At 43.9% G+C, this 17,847-nt stretch overlaps 1 protein-coding gene across 1 annotated transcript in view; it reads left to right on the forward strand.

Moving 5' to 3' along the window:
- Window positions 1-17,847, forward strand: part of Acer2 (alkaline ceramidase 2) — a 46,734-nt gene that overhangs the window by 19,267 nt on the left and 9,620 nt on the right. Inside the window, exon 4 of the mRNA XM_052176723.1 lies at window positions 3,984-4,121. Within this exon, the coding sequence (XP_052032683.1) occupies window positions 3,984-4,121 (138 nt within the window). The remainder of the gene's footprint in view (window positions 1-3,983; window positions 4,122-17,847) is intronic.

Below are 17,847 nucleotides of genomic sequence, written 5' to 3' on the forward strand. Positions count from 1 at the left end.
AATTTTAGATGTTTTTTATTTTAAGACAAAGTAAGCAAAAAGGGGGGGTGGTTCTTATAGGCTAATGGAATATGCCTCCTAAATAACCCTCACATATATAGTCATGATTCATTCTTACAAAACCTACAGCCAGCTTTCATTTTGGAGTCCACTTTGTTTTTAGTATCTTGAGTGGCCAGGGTCAGGCTAGGTCCTGCCTGTCTTAGCACATGGAAGGCTAGTAGCTTAAACTGTCTGGGCCTCGGTGCTCACTGGGTGAGCTCCCTGAGGGCTGTCCCAGGCCAAGGGCTGTAGCATCATGGATAGCTACTTTAAGTAGCTATGTTTGCTTTCTGATGGTCAAAACTAGTGAGTCCTAACCACCTAAAGGGACATCTCAGGGTTTATGGATATGGTTTTATCTTTCATAAATTTCCGTCTCACTTTATAGGAGTAAAGGTGATATTATCAAGTCCTAAATATAAAAACCAGGATCAGTTAAACCTCCTCTTTAAGGGGTAATGGTAACAGTGAAAGCTTCTTCAGTATTAGTGGTCAGGAAGTTGGGTTGCTAGATTTTTGTTTGGGGAATATGGAGGAAGAGGGTACTAAGAGTTCAGTCACCGTGAGCTCTCACATGACTCTGTGGGTTGTAGGGACCACCTGTCATCACAGTTAGAACACACTGTCAAGGCCCCTCAATTCTGGAAATTTCTGACTCTGCCTAGGGCCTCTGGTGACTCTTGAGTATCACCGGTGGGCTGGGCTGGCTTTCTGCTGGCCGTGTGACCTCTGTTTACTTTGACTGGTTGCAAAATTGTGTGTATGCACAGGATGTCCTTGCTGTCCACACATTCCTCCACTCCCTGTGGACCCAGTGTGGGGAGGTGTCTCCAGCTGTCTCGGAAAGCATTTGCCTTTAAACTATTTGGCAGTGTTAGATGGAGCCTCGGGGGAATTACAATGGCTGCCCAGCCTGCTCTCCTTCAGAAGATATTATCAACAATAACATTTTTTTTCTGTCTTGTTTGCTTTGTTCTGTTTCATTTTGAGACACGGTCATGCTCTGAGTCTAGTTGGCCTCAACTCAAAGCAATCCTCCTGCTTCAGCCTCCCAAATGCTCAGATTATTGCTTAAGTAGTGATATTATTAACAATCATATGGGCACATTACATGCCTGGGCTCTGTATTAAGTGCTGCTGTGCTCTCAAGAATGTCATGGGCGTCAGCGGTTCAGTTCCAGTGGGAAAGTCTAGAAGAGTTAAGCTTCTTATGAAGGTCCCACAGCCACTGAGCAGTGGGTCCATCTGTCTATCTGTCCATCTGAAATGTCTGTGCTTTTAATTACTGTATTCCTCTTTGTAACCTCTGCTTGAAGCTCCCATTCCACTGGGTATGGAAGATGTTATACCTTGACATTTTATTTTTTCCCTCTCCCTTCCCTCCTTTCCCCTTTCCTTCCTTCCTTCCTTCCTTCCTCTCTCTCTTCCTTCCTTCCTTTCCTCCTTCCTTCCTTCCTTTCCTCCTCCCTTCCTCCCTTCCTCCCTCCCTTCCTCCCTCCCTCCCTCCCTCCCTCCCTCCCTCCCTCCCTCCCTCCCTCCTTTCCTTCCTTCCTTCCTTTGAAGTAAGGTCTCATGTGTCCCAGGGTGACTCCGAGCTTGCTAGCTGAGGAGGCCTTGACCTTCTAATTCTCCTATCTCCTTTCATGGACTGGGATCACAAATATGCACAAGCACACCCAGCTTTTGAGATGTAAGGGATGGACCCTAGGGCCGTGTGCATGCTAGGGGAGCACTACACTGACTCAGCTCTATCTCTAGCCTTCACATCTCTGGTTATAAGTTTCTTGTGTTTTGTTTGTTTGTTTGTTTGTTTTGGATTTTTTTTCCAAACAGGGTTTCTCTGTGTAGCCCTGGCTGTCCTGGACCTCACTCTGTAGACCAGGCTGGCTCGAACTCAGAAATCTGCCTGCCTCTGCCTCCCAGAGTGCAAGTAATACAGGCGTACATCACCACCGCCCGGCTCTGGTTATATGTTTCTAATAGAAGTATGTGTGTGTGTGTGTGTTGTGTGTGTGTTAGAGAGAGAGGAAGACAGAGACAGAGAGACAGAGAGAGACACACAGAGAGATAGAAACAGAGAGACAGAGAGAGTATAATATTTCATAGTAAAGAAAACCTTACAATGAAGTCTGGAGGGTAAAACAACATACAGACATGGTATGTGGCGAGAGACTAAGGAAATACATGGGTTTGTCCTGTGACAAAGACAGAAGACGGAGGGGATCAGAAAGAGACCAGCAAAATGTCCTACTAGCCTTGGTGGGTCAGGAGCTTGTAGGGGGAGTTGCCCAGTGCCCCAGAGGCCGTGTGCCTGGTGCTGGTCAGGCCGACCTCAGGCTGGACAGGCAGCTTCCGGTGGCTGAACAGTTCTGGCCTGTCAGGAAGAAAACATGAGTCTCCTGATCATTCTCGGCCTGCTTCCTTTCACATAGGGCTGTCCCCTTCTGGTTCAGCGCTACAAAGCCTGTTCGTTCCAGTCAGAAGGTTGGCAGCTTGATCAATGATTTCCTGTGCCTTGATGATAAATGTCTTTCCTCTTTAGAAGATAAATCTGTATTTTGAAGGGCCAATGCTTTTTGAGTTCTTTATAATAGAACTTCATTCCAATCCGTTTCCTAGTTGTGACCTGTTCCGGGGCTCTCGGCCAAAACAAATTCTGCTAATGACAAATAACAGAAAGTACAGGAAAATCACGAGCTCCTTAATTTAAGTCATGGATAAGGCCTCTGAGAGTGGCTGGGCCAGGGCCTTTTTGCTCTATAGATCAGGAAACAGAGTCCCTGGAGAAAGGAAGAAGTGTGCTCAGGATCACGTCGCCACTTCTGGCTGGCTCCACATCTCTGAAGGCTGTGAGGAGAGTGCCAGTCACTTATCAAGTTAAAATCCTGTCAAGACAAACTTCCAGTTCATGCTAGACCTATAGGTTGCCAGGAAACATCTTATTTGATTTTTTTCATAAAACCTTTACTTTTGTAGGCTGGGCACATAGGAATTTTTTTCTTTTAAAGTAGTAATGTTTATTCCCTATTAATAGACTCTGGTGTCTCATAAAAGTCATCCATATTGACCTGGTAGAACTACTTGGGGCTAGATGGATTCTGTGAAATTTTATGAGTATGTAGGTATGCACATTCCTGAACTTATCTTTATGCAGGCAGATTTGAGTAGCTGTAGCCTAGAGTTTAGAACCCACAAAACCCGAAACCCTTTACAGGGGTTTTTGTTTTTGTTTTTGTTTTTGAGATGGGATATGTTAAGTAGCTGAGGCTGGTCTTGAACTCCTCATCCTCCTGCCTTTACCTTTCAAGTTCTGGGATTATAGTCCTATGCTATTGTGTTTGGCTTCTACAGAAAGGGTTTGTCAAGTCCTGCAGATCTGATAAAACCCAGAAAGACAAGAGCAGGGAACTCATTACCTCCCTAGAGACTTGGGTTGATTGTTCTGTAACCATTTTCCTAGCTAAATGTTTTCAGAGTCTTTGATTCCCAGCCGTGGCTCCTGGAAGCAGAGAGAAGGGCATTTAGATCGGGCTCATCTGTGACCTAACAGTACTCAGTGTACAACAGTGGTTCTCGACCTGTGAGTCATGACCCAGCCTCATACCCGAGATCCTGCATATCAGATATTTACATTACGATTCATTACAGTAGCAAAATTACAGTTATAGAGTAGCAACGAAATAATTTTACGGCTGGGGGTCTCCACAACATGAGGCACTGTATTAAAGGGTCACAGCATCAGGACTGCTGGAAATCACTGGTGTAGAAGTTCTTCTCAATTTGCACAGATAGTGCTGGCTGCCCCTCACTTATAGTGACAAGCAATGGGAGCGTGCACAAGACTTTGGGTTCAAATTCCCGGCATGTGGTTGGGGGAGTGTGTTAAACAGACAAGCATGGTTTCCTTTGTTAACGGATTTTCTTTACTTCCACTGACTCAGGGGCAGGTTCAAGGCAGTGGTGTGTGTCCTGTCTGCAGTTACAACATGCCTGGCATTCGTCAAGCCGGCCATCAACAACATCTCTCTGATGGCTCTGGGGGTTCCCTGCACTGCGCTGCTCATTGCAGAGCTGAAGAGGTGGGTACCATTCTTCCTGTCTCTTGTTGCCTAGGTAACCATTTTCTTCTGGGAAGTTGTAGATGAAGGCTTCAGGTTCATATTTCAGAAATATGTATACATTTTTAGATTCATTTTTGTATTTTTAAAATATTTTTTTAAAAAAATCTATATATTTTATTTCGTGTGTATATGTTTATGCCTGAACGTATCATACTATGAGCGTGTAGGATCACGCACATGAGATCAGAAGAGTAGTCTGACCCTTTGGACTGGAGCTGTGAGATGCCTGTCGTGTGTGCTCAGACCAGATCTGGGTCCTCTAGAAGAGTGGTAAATGCTCTTAACTTCTAAACCAGCTCTCTAGTCCTTCCAGAAACCTTGTATGGGGACTGGAGATGTAGCTTGGGGTTTCAGAGCACTTGGTCTTGTTCCCAGCATCTCAGTGGTGGCTCTCAGGCATCTAACACCCTCCTCTGACCCTGCGAGTACCAGGCACGCACACGGAACATGCATTCAAACAAAATATTTATACATACAAAACAAAAGCAGTGAAGGAATTCCCAAATATTGTATTTTAGGTTGTGTGTGTGTGTGTGTGTGTGTGTGTGTGTCTTCCAGCCACAAAATACATACGATCACTTTAAGATTTGCTGAAAACATTGTTTTTATTGTAGCTACTTTAAAAATTTGAATTCAATTTGAATTCATACTTCTCTTACTATCAACACTGAATGTCTCGATTTTTTTAAAATCTGTTCTTGCTGTGTAGCTGAGGCTAGCCGAGGTTAGCCAGGCTAACTCATATTGATATTCTCACTCTTCGTTAGTTTCATTCTTCAAGACAGGGTTTCCCTGTGTAGCCCTGGCTGTCCTGGAACTCACTCTGTAGACAAGGCTGGCCTCGAACACAGACATCTGCCTGCCTCTGCCTCCCAAGTGCTGGGATTACAGGTGTGCACCACCACGCCCGGCTCTCACTCTTCATTAGTGCTAGGGTGTGAAGTGAGTGTGAAGTGTGAAGTGAGTACCCACGAGTGACTTTTCAAAGATTAAAAAAACAATATTTTACGTGTGTGGGTGCTTTGTCTGTATATATGTCTGTACACCACTCGCATGCCTGGTCCGTGGGGAAACCAGAAGGAGGCATCAGATTCCCTGGAACTGGAGCTAAAGGCAGTTGTGAGCCACCATTTGGTTGCTGGAAATTGAACCTGGGTCCTTTTAAAGAACAGCCAAGCGCTTTTCACCCATGAACCGTCCGTCTTTCCAGCCCCTAAATGTAGTTGTTATTTTTTGTTTTGTTTCAGATAGGATTTCTCTCTGTGGCCCTGGCTGTCCTGGATCTCTCTCTGTAGGACTTCCTCTGCCTCCTGGGATTAAAGGTGTTTGCCACCACACTGGGTTTACGCAGTCTTTCTTATCATTAGCACCTAATTTACTAAGCTGCTTACCTGACTGCTATAGGAGTCACAGGTATTGAGAATTTAAGCTGGCAAAGTCAGGCTCTTCACCCATCTCTCTTAGCCCTAGTTTTCTCTGTAGTGTTTCCAGTTGTGCTAAATAGGAGTACAATGTGTCCAGATGTCCGAGTCAGAAGCTCTCTCTCCCGGCATCTCCTCTGGTGTCCATCACTGTGTTGGCATGCCCATAGAATTCAGTCCACACATCTCTGTTGCCCCTGTAAGTTGAGCGTGTTGTGTGTCATTCTGTCCCCTGCCCCAACTCTACAACACACACACACACACACACACACATGAAGCTCCCCCCTTCTGTCTGTTCTCTGCCATTCTGACTTCTGTGTCTTCACTTGAACCCAGACTTGCCTGGAGCAGGTCCCTCTGATTCGGGTCCTTGCTCACGCTCCCCCTTTCTGACCCTGTGTGATTAGCTGTGCTGGTCTCTAGTCTGGGGCTCAGCCATTTACATATGGTCCTATGACCTCCTTTACAGCACCCACTGCATTGTTTGACTTTGGCTTGACGAGAGGGACAGAGGGACAGAGGGACAGTGAGTGGACAGGACTCGGGTATTTTTGTTCCCTGCTGTAACTCAGTTACTGCCCAAATCCCAGTAAGGAAAAGGAAAGGGAAGGTTCCCTGCTTTGGTGATATTCCCAGTAAAAGGATGCTCTTGGCGCTCTGTGCATTTCCTTCCAGTAGCTTCCCCGTGTGTTCTCACAGGACATGTCATGCCAAGCCAGTCTGTCCCATCATGCCTTGCTTTGCTCAGGGGGCAGAGAGGAAGCACTGTGTTTTATCCCTCTGCGTGTCCCTAGCCTTCCTTCCTGAAGCATGTCTGGCCTTTAGAGTTGCAGTGTCAGTTCTGAACCTTCTCTCACCGGGAGAAAATGAAAGTTTATGCTGATTCGGGGTCATGACCTGATGTGCTGAACTTTGGGATGTTTAAATCATGTTGCTAAAAGACCCTCTTGCATTTAAAATACTTTAAAAACAACTTTTCTCAGGGCTGGAGAGATGGCTCAGTGATTAAGAGCACTGACTGCTCTTCCAGAGCTCCTGAGTTCAAGTCCCAGCAACCACATGGTGGCTTACAACCATCTGTAATGTGATCTGATGCCCTCTTCTGGTGTGTCTGAAGAGTAACAGTGTACTCACATTCATAAGATAAATACATCTTTAAAAACAAACAAACAAGCAACCCAACTTTTCCTGGGGGCTGGAAAGGCTTTAGAGTACTTGTCTGTTGCTCTGACAGAGGGCTGGGTTTTGATTTCCAATACTACATTATAGTTTACATTAGTCCCAGTTCCAGGGGCCCAGACACTGTCTTCAGGAGTCTTTTGCACACCAAAGCATGTGCATGGTGCACACACATACATGCAGGCAAAATGCTCACACACATAGATACGCCTACACATTTTTGAATGATATTCTAAAACACATCTTTCCTCCTCCTAAGAATGATTACTGTATTCATTTTTGCTATTAATTAATTTATTTATTCACTTTACATCTTGATCACAGCACCCTCTTTCCTCCCAGTCCCCCATTTAGATGGCCTTTCCCCTTTCCCTTTATCTCTGAGAAGGGGGATGTCCCCTCTGGGTCCCTACCCACCCTGGCACCTCAAGTCACTGCAGGACTAGATACATACTCTCCTACAGAGGCCAGATGATTATTTTATTCTTCTGTTTGTTTGTTTTTGTTTTTGTTTTGGAGACAGGGTTTCTCTGTGTAGCCCTGGCTGTCCTGGAACTCACTCTGCAGACCAGGCTGGTCATAAATCCACCTGTCTCTGCTTCCCAAGTGCTGGGGATTAAAGGCGTGCGCCAACACTGCTTGGCAATTATTTTATTCTTAAAAGCACCTTAAGAATATAATAAAGGAGACTGGGTGAGATAGTACATGCCAGCACCAGGGAGACAAAGACAGGAAAGTCTTTGTGAGTTCAAGGCCAGCTTGGTCTGCATAGTGAATTTTAGGACAGCCAGCACGGCTACAGAGTGAGACTCTGTCTCAAAAGCAAAACAAAACACCCCACCCCCAGCCAATAAAGGATTAGTAAGAGAAGAAATAGTGGGTGTTGCCCTCTGGGGTTTGTATCTTGAAGTCTGGTCCTGTTGCATATATTCATTTTGCCTTTTTGGTTTCCTTCTGAAACTTGCCCTCACTTTGATGTTCTGATGAAAGCTGGGACAGTGAGACCAGAACCTGGTGGAGCCAGGTCCTGCATCCTCAGGAATAGAGGGGGACACACAGGCTCCGCCCTGGGCTCCTGGCTCTCCGCTGACCTCTGTCTACTCTGCCAACCCCCAGTGGCCCCCTACTAACTCTGCTTTCACGGATGCTTCTCACATTACAACTCAGCCATGCTACTGTTTTCCAGTGATCCTTAAGCCAAAATTTCTAAATTTAGTTAGAATTAGACTTAGTTGGGTGTTCATAGAGACTTTTTTTCCTCTATATACTTTGTTTACATTCCAACTGATTTTCCCTTTTCCTGTTCTCCCCCTCCCCATAAGTCCCATAAGCCCCTTTCCCTCCACCAGTTCCCTAATCAACGCCCTCCCACTTCTCTGTCTTGGCAGTCCCCTACAATGCTGCATCAAGCCTTTCCAGGACCAGGTCCCTCTCCTTCCTTCTTCTTGGGAATGATTTGATATGTGAATTCTGTCTTGGGTACTCAGAGCTTCTGGGCTAATATCCACTTATCAGAGATTGCATTCCATGTGTGTTCTTTTATTACCTCACTTAAGAGGATATTTTCCAGATCCATCCATTTGCCTAAGAATTTCATGAATTCATTGTTTTTAATTGTTGAGTAGTATTCCATTGTGTAAATGTACCACATTTTCTCTATCCATTCCTCTGTTGAGGGATATCTGGGTTCTTTCCAGCTTCTGGCAATTATAAATAGGGCTGCTATGAACATAGTGGAACATGTATCCTTATTGCATGATGGGGAACACTCTGGGTATATGCTCAGGAGTGGTATAGAGGGGTCCTCTGGTAGTATTATACCCAGTATTCTGAGGAACCACCAGACTGATTTCCAGAGTAGTTGTACCGATTTGCAATCCCTCCAGCAGTGGAGGAGTGTTCCTTTTTCTCCACATCCTCACCAACACCTGCTGTCTCCTGAATTTTTAATCTTAGCCATTCTAACTGGTGTGAGGTGAAATCTCAGGGTTGTTTTGATTTGCATTTCCCTAATGACTAATGATGCTGAACATTTCTTAAGGTGCTTCTCAGCCATTCGACTTTTTATAATAAAAGTAATGATGTGTGGAAAAACATTTTTTAATTAAAATTTTGTTTCAATTTGTACAAGACAAGGTCTCTCTATGTAGTCCTGGCTGTCCTGGAACTGGCTTTGTAGACCAGGGTGACTTGAGCTCAGAGGTACACCTGCCTCTACATCCTAAGTGCTGAGATCAAAGGCGTACATCACCACATCTGGCTTATCCCCCCCCCCCAATTTTTTTAAAAAAAGATTCCCTACCTTATCCTTCCATTCAGTTTCTTCCCTTTCCTGTCCTTTGATCACACTTTACCATATAGTCTGACTCTGAATTAGTATGTAATTTTAGTATTTACTCCTTGGGATTACCTGGGAGTGCTTGGAAGTTAAGATCAGAAAGCTATGCTGGGTGGTGGCGCACGCCTTTAATCCAGCACTTGGGAGGCAGAGGCAGGCAGATTTCTGAGTTCTCGAGGTCAGCCTGGTCTACAGAGTGAGTTCCAGGGCTACACAGAGAAACCCTGTCTCGAACCATCCCCCCCCCCAAAAAAAAAATTGCAGAAAGCTGCATAATTGCTTTGAAGTCAGACATGTTTCAAGCAACAAAAAAACAAACAAACGTTGAAAAAATATACTATAGTTCTATCCAAGCCACTGGAGTCCAGCTGAAATTGTGCCTGGTCTTTATTAGTTTATTGATTCCTCCGCAAGCACTATTTAACCCCTGCTTTGCTCCAGGGACTGTTGTTAGGTAGTAGGTATCCACTGGTGAATAAACAGGTATAGTTCCTACTGCCACTGACCTTCAGACATGAAGCAAATAATTGCATAAATAATAGACTGTTTCAGCTTGTGATAGCGCTGTGAAGGGAACCGCAGGGCTCACCGAGAGGACGCAATAGGAACAGATGGCCATCAGAGGGCGCAGTTCAGGGAGTGTTGGAATTCAGGCCTGAGGTGCAGAAGGTCGGCTTTGGGAGCTTCGGTTTACTCACAGGAGGGCTAGTGGTTTTTGTTTTGTTTGGATAGGGTTTCAGTATGTAGCCCTGGCTAGCTTAGAACTTACGATTTAGAGCAGACTGGCCTTGAACTTTCCATCTGTCTCTGCCTTCCAAGTGCTGGGATTAAAACCACCATGATATGTGGTTTATGCTCTCTCTCTCTCTCTCTCTGTTTCTCTGTCTCTCTCTCTCTGTTTTTCTGTCTCTCTCTTTCTCTGTCTCTCTTTCTGTGTGTCTCTCTCTCTGTCTCTCTGTCTATGCATTTTGCCTGCATGCATGTCTGTGTGCCACATGCCTGTGCTTACATGCTGATGCCCTCGGAGACCAGAAGAGGGTTGGATCCCCTGGGACTGGAGTTACAGGCCATTGAGAGCCGCCATGTATTTTGGAGCCCTATCTGATTCTGTCTCTTTGTTCCTGGCACTTGTGAAGTAAGTCGCTTTGCCTGGCCTCATTCTCCTGCCCTGACAAGCCAAGGGCAGCAGGGCCTGGTGGCCATGGTCTGAAGCCTCTTAAACCACAAGCTAGTATTAGTATTACTCTTTCCTCTCTTTAAGTCACTTGGCTTAGGTATCTTGTCACAGTGATGGTTTGCTGGTAAGTTTTTTTGTCAAGTTGACACTAACTGGAGTCATGCGAGAAGAAGGGAACTCGGTTGAACATGCTTCCATCACACTGGCCTGTAGTAGGCAAGTTTCTGGGGGTGTTTTCTTGATTAATGATTGACGTGGGAGGACCCAGCCTACTTTGAGAAGTGCCAGCTCTAGGGAGGACAAACCATGAAGAGCAAGCCAGCAAACAGTGTTCCTCTGTGGTCTCCTCCGTGGTCTCTGTGGTCTCTGTGGTCTCCGTGGTCTCTGTGGTCTCCGTGGTCTCTGTAGTCTCCGTGGTCTCCATGGTCTCCTCCATGGTCTCCTCCATGGTCCTCCAGAGCTTCGCTTTGAGTTTCTGCCTCGGCTTCCCTCTATGTGGCCTGTGACCTAGTGTGTAAGGTGTAATAACCTTTTCCTCCACAAACTGATTTTGGTCATAATGGTTTTGTTACTGCAAACAAGATTAGAGGAAGTTAATGGTTTCTATGTGTCGTGGACCTCTGTCTGTTCTTTCAAAAACACTTTTCAAAGGTGGCATTCAACCTTCCGGTAAGAGAGCATTTTTTGTGTGTTTTGTTTTTTTATCAGACTTGCGAGCTGCTATTATTCTGTTTTCGCCAAAGCTTTTGCTTCTGTGTCCCACAGCAGTGGGAATGGCGGTACATGCGGGGTCTTTGACATCTGCCCATTTGCTCAGTAAATACCAGTTAAACCTTTTCTTGGTGCTCAGCCCCCTGCAAGACCATAACTGACTAAGGAGTGGTCTGCGGAGGACAAAGGTTTAGCACCTCTATAGCTCCCAGCTGTCAGTGGGCTCACTGGGAGTTCCCCCCCAGGCATGGAAACCCTCCTTTAGCTTTAGGACTAATTCCATAACAAGGAAAAAAAAAAACTGTGAAGGTTTCAGGAAACCAGTATGTGCTATGGAAATTATTTAATTCCACCCCAGGGTTCCACCCAGCCTCACCATTTAGTTCCCAGATAAAAGACGCACACTGTTAGGATTCTGTCTAAGCTCCACCCCACAGTTACCTGGCAACAGCCAAGTATGCCCCTCCCCACAGTACAGCTGGCCCACTATAAAAGGGGATGCTTGCCCCTCCTCACTCTCTTGCCTCTCTTGCCTCTCTTACTCTCTTAGGTTTTTTCTTGTCCTCTTCCTTTCCCCTCTCTCCAGTAGTCATGGCTGGCCTCTACTTCTCTACTCTTTCCTTCTCTCTGCCTTTCTCTGCCTCTACTACCCCTTTAACTCCCCTCCCCATGCCCTGGATAAACTCTATTCTCTACCGACATGTGTCCAGTCCCCCAGGGGACCTCGGCATGGGCTGGCTGAGGCACCCCTTCCCCCACACATGCCCCACATATACCATAGAACATATTCCTATGCCGCTTTCTCTTTTTATGATCACAACACATACAACCTTCATATTTACAATAAGCCTTAAATAGGACAAGAGCTGGGCAGACACGTATAGCATGCTAACAGATACTAACATGGAGGTGTGCTATTAGAATCTACTTTCCTATCGGTAACCCCGAGCTATTCCTTACTGTGTTTCATCTGAGCTGCTCTTACCTCCAGTTGGCCAGCCCTCAGGGCCATGCTTTCTTGACTCCTAACCAATGGTGGCTTCTCCTTCCTTCTCCCTCCTCGTGGTTCTCCTCCGACCCCAAGACCTCATCTTTAACTACCAATCAGAAATAACATGGGGGGCAGGGGACAGGGGACTTAGGTCTTGGGGGCCTAATATTAGCATTAGAATACAAGCAGCACTAGGCCAATCTGCGGCAGGAGACTTGTTTCAGAAGAACAGTTGTTCAGTGTGTGAAAGAATCTTTTATTCATTTAGCAAATCTTTAAAAAAAAAAAATATATATATATAAAAAATATATAATATATATATATATAAAATATATAATATATATAATATATTTTTTATATATAAAATATATATTATATATATTTTATATATATAAAAATATATAAAAATATATATTTATTTTATATTTATATTATAATATATAAAAATAAATATATATATTTATATATATTATATATATATAAATATATATAAAATATAAATATATATAAAATATATATAAAAATATATATATCATATATATATATATATGATTTCACTGTAGCTGTCTTCAGAAACACCAGAAGAGGGTATCAGATCTCATTACAGAGCCACCCCGTGGTTACTGGGAATTGAACTCAGAACCTCTGGAAGAGCAGTCAGTGCTCTTAACCACTGAGCTGTCTTTCCAGCCCTCACTTAGCAAACCTTGAGAGCTTCTGCTATGCCCAGTGCTGTTCTCGTGCTGAGGACACAGGTGAACAGCTTAAGTGCCAATGGGGGAACAAACAGTAAAACAGAAGATGCAGAGCTTCCATTAAAGGCGGAATGGGCCAGGAGGCACGCACCTTTGATCCCAGTGCTCAGGGGGAGCTTTGAAATGGTAATTTTAATATAAATGTAATCAGTAAGCGAATACAGCAGCTTTAATAAAAAAAATCCTACCTAGTTTCCCAATAGACACAGAAAGACCAAGATTTATATTCAATTTTAAGTACAATAACTAGATTTATAATTTTATTCCCATACTGAGATCTAATCTGCCTACCTCCCAGCCAAATCCCTGAGATATTTGCATTTTTGTATTGTTCTGGCCCTCTGGCCATCAGGTGTGCTCTACCTTGAGGTCTCTACAGACCCCTTCCTCAGAGCGACTCCTCTCCTCGTCTCCCTCCTCCCCTGGCTGGCAGAAATCCCGCCCTATTCTCTTTATTACCTGGTCATTGGATTGTCCAGTTTTTATTGACAAGGCAGAGAATAAACAAGGAACATTGTTTACACAAATTTAGATGTGAGATTCTTGACAGAAGTGTTAGACTACCATGTTCAGATTTCAACAAGATATAAGGGCAGAGAAATCAGCATTTGAATAACACAAGGATAAACTTTATACAGCTCACAATAACATTATGCCTACAGAGATCTATGAGTTTGAGGCCAGCCTGGTCTATCGAGAGAGTTCTAGAATAGCCAGGGCTACACAGAGAAACCCTGTATTGAAAAACTAAAACCCCAAATCCAACCCTCAAGTCCCCCAAAAGGAGGAAGGGTCTTGGGAGGGGATGGCTTTTTACATTATTAAAAGTCGTGCTCACGAAAAGACTCTGTATTAGTTACCTTTCTGTTGCTGTGATAAATGCCATGAGATAGCAACTTAATTTTTTTCCTTTTTGAAAACAGATGTCTTTTTGTACAGTGTATTCTGATTACAGTTTCCCTCTCTGTACTCCTCCCCGGCCCCTCCCATCCAGATCTACATCATTTCTGTTTCTTAGATATAAAACAGATATCTAAGGAAAGATAATGAAATAACATTTTATTATTATCATATAAAATTAAAAATATAAAATATATAAAATTTAAAAACCAAAAAGATAAGCTGGGCTGTGGTGGTGCACGCCTGTAATCCCAGCACTCTGGGAGGCAGAGGCAGGCATCCGCCATCCTGGTCTACAGAGTGAGTTCCAGGACAGCCAGACAGCCAGAGCTATACAGAGAAACCCTGTCTCGAAAAAAAACCAAGTCCAAAAAAAAAAACCAAAAATGAAAGACAAAAACAACCAATCAAGAAAAAGAACCAATGAAAAAGCACAAGAAAGTCATATAGATTCAGAGATTCACATATGTTCTCACAGGACTCCTATACAAACCCCAGACTGGAAGCATAATACATATATGCATAATACATATACAAAGGATGTGTATGGTAGAAAAAGAAATGCCCTGACTTAACATTATGTGACAAAGAACCTCTAAAGATGTGTTTGGGTTTGTTTTGTATTGTCATCTACGGCTGGGCATGGGAACCCCCTTAGGAGTGGTTTGTATCCCCTAGTTATCTCCCTTGGAGAAAACTAATTTTTCTTTTCAGGATTTTTTTCTTACTTAGAAATATTTAAACAATTTTTTCAATTTTTTTATTCAATATATTTTTATTTATATTTCAAATGATTTCCCCTTTTCTGGCTCCCCACTCCCCTAAAGTCCCAGAAGCCCTCTTCCCTTTCCTTGTTCCCCCATCCACCTCTTCCCACTTCTCTGTTCTGGTATTGCCCTACACTGCTGCACTGAGCCTTTCCAGAACCAGGGGCCACTCCTCAGTTCTTCTTGGACATCATTTGATATGTGGATTATGACTTGGGTATTCCAAGTTTCTAGTGATATCCACTTATCAGTGAGTGCATACCATGATTGATCTTTTGAGACTGGGTTACCTCACTTAGTATGATGTTCTCCAACTCCATCCATTTGTCTAAGACTTTCATGAAGTCATTGTTTCTAATGGCTGAATAGTACTCCATTGTGTATATATACCACATTTTTTGTATCCATTCCTCCGTTGAGGGACACCTGGGTTCTTTCCAGCTTCTGGCTATTATAAATAGGGCTGCTATGAACATAGTGGAGCATGTATCCTTATTACATGCTGGGGAATCCTCTGGGTATATGCCCAGAAGTGGTATAGCAGGGTCCTCCGGAAGTGACGTGCCCAGTTTTCTGAGGAACCGCCAGACTGATTTCCAGAGTGGTTGTACCAATTTGCATTCCCACCAGCAGTGGAGGAATGTTCCTCTTTCTTCACATCCTCTCCAACACCTCCAGTCTCCTGAGTTTTTAATCTTCGCCATTCTGACTGGTATAAGGTGAAATCTTAGGGTTGTTTTGATTTGCATTTCGCTAATGACTAATGATGTTGAGCATTTTTTAAGATGCTTCTCAGCCATCTGAAGTTCTTCTGGTGAAAATTCTTTGTTTAGCTCTGTACCCCATTTAATAGGGTTATTTGGTTTTCTGGGGTCTAACTTCTTGAGTTCTTTGTATATATTGGATATTAGCCCTCTGTCGAATGTAGGGTTGGTGAAGATCTTTTCCCAATTTGTTGGTTGCCAATTTGTCTTTTTGATGGTGTCCTTTGCCTTACAGAAACTTTTATGAGGTCCCATTTGTCAATTCTCAATCTTAGAGCATAAGCTATTGGTGTTCTGTTCAGGAACTTTCCCCCTGTACCAATGTCCTCAAGGGTCTTCCCCAGTTTCTTTTCTATTAGTTTCAGTGTGTCTGGTTTTATGTGGAGGTCCTTGGTCTATTTGGATTTGAGCTTAGTACAAGGAGATAAGGATGGATCAATTCACATTCTTCTGCATGCTGACCTCTAGTTGAACCAGCACCATTTGTTGAAAAGACTGTCTTTTTTCCACTGGATGTTTTCAGCCTCTTTGTCGAGGATCAAGTGGCCATAGGTGTGTGGGTTCATTTCTGGATCTTCAATCCTATTCCATTGATCCGCCTGCCTGTCACTGTACCAATACCATGCAGTTTTTAACACTATTGCTCTGTAGTATTGCTTGAAGTCAGGGATACTGATTCCCCCCAGAATTTCTTTTGTTGTTGAGAATAGTTTTAGCTATCCTGGGTTTTTTGTTATTCCAGAAAAATATTTTAAAATTTAAGTGTATTTTGATTGTATTCTTTTCCTCCTCAATATCCTTCCAGATCCTCTCCTGACCCGCCACTCACCTAACTTTAAGTTCTTTCTCAAAAAACAAACCAAAACCTCAATACAACTCAGTGCAAGTGGCTATCGATTGTAGATGGCGTTGGGTTAGGGATGGGGGACGCTTACTTCTGCTCTAGCCCCATCTGGGGTGGGCCCTGTACATCCACCACAGCCTCTGTGAGCTCAGATATGCACTGGTCTTGTTGATTTAGAGGAACTTTCTTCCTTGGTGTTCTTCGTCTCCTCTTTACACCAGCATGTCTTGCAGACAGGTCGTTCATGCAGATTCTCGCCAAGGACCAGCCTGGGCTTGGAGAGGGGTCCTGAGGAAGGGGTGTCTGGGAGTAGAGAAGGCAAACAGCTTGAAGTCAGATCGTGGGTCTGAGCCTGTGCTCAGCCGAGCGGGCTCCAGGCTGCTCTCTGGGTTCTGCTCTGCTTTATGTTGTAGACATTATTAAAGTCCCAGCCCGGAGCTTCTACCCTGCCTTTGGTTATTGCGTTCACAGATGGAAGACACACTCACAGCCTTTTTATTTACAATAAGACCCAAACAGCATGATAGCTGGACAGCTGCCTACCCTTCATGATGTTAGAATCCACTTTCCTATCGATAACCTGGAGTCATTACTTACAATGTACTGTGCTGGGCAGCCCTTAGGGCCACAGCCTCTTGACTCTTACTTAACCTGTGGAGGCTTCTCCTCTTGTCTACACATTCTTCTCTTCCAAGCCTGGGAAACCTAAGCCACACCTATGTCGCTTCTACCCAGCTATTGGCTGCTGGCATCTTTATTCACCAATCAGAACTAAGTTGGCAGGGCAAGGGCAGACCTCCGGCCTCACTTAGTATTACAATAGAGGCAGCAGCAGGTAAACTGAAATGATCTTTCTGTTCTCTATGCTAGTAAAAATTCTAAAAGCCCTCTGGGTAGCTTTTCTGACCTCAGTAAAGCTGTTATAAAAAATTCTTGGGGGCTGGAGAGATGGCTCAGTGGTTAAGAGCACCGATTGCTCTTTCAGAGGTCCTGAGTTCATATCCCAGCAACCACATGGTGGCTCACAACCATCTGTGATGGGATCAGATGCCCTCTTCTGGTGTGTCTGAAGACAGCTACAGGTACTTACATATAATGAATAAATAAATCTTAAAAAAAAAATAAATCTTGGATCTTCCAACCAAGTCAGAAATCCTGTTAGAAAAATTACAAAAGTAATTCTTGGGTTTTCTTACCAAAATCAGAAAGCCAAAGGAAAAAAAAATTCTAAAAGAAGATTCCAGACAGCCTTCTCTAGATAGCTGCTAGAAAAACATCCTAAAAGAGCTGTGCTCACCCTCTAAGTAATTCTTGGGATTTTTGACCAATACATCCTATTAGGAAAAATTGTAAAAGAGCTGTGTTCTCTCTCCATGGGTTTCCTGAGTAAAATCAGAAATCCTGTTAGAAACCCGCTCCCCCCTTTTTTCTTTTGTTTTTTTGAGACAGGGTTTCTCTTTGTAGCCCCCCGTTGTCCTGGAACTCACTCTGTGGACCAGGTTGGTCTCGAACTTAGAAATCTGACTGCCCCTGCCTCCCAAGGGCTGTGATTAAAGGTGTGTGCCACCACCGCCCAGCTAGGTAAAAATTCTTGAAGAGTTGTATTTGTTCTCCAGATAGCTCAGCTCTTAAAGAACTGCTATTGCTTTCTGCTAGCTCACCTCTTGCAGACCAAAAGCCCAGGTTTTAATTTACATATAAATTCAGTTATTTATTCTAGGTTCCCTTTTGATTAGCCTATGAATCTCCATCCTGGGACCAGCAAGTCCATAGTACATTTTTCTTCTTCTCCTTTTTTTTTTTTAACATTGCAAAAAGAATTCAGAGATCTGCCTGC

Source organism: Apodemus sylvaticus, chromosome 3 (genome assembly GCF_947179515.1).
Source record: "Apodemus sylvaticus chromosome 3, mApoSyl1.1, whole genome shotgun sequence".
In the NCBI taxonomy this organism is placed as follows: Eukaryota; Metazoa; Chordata; class Mammalia; order Rodentia; family Muridae; genus Apodemus; species Apodemus sylvaticus.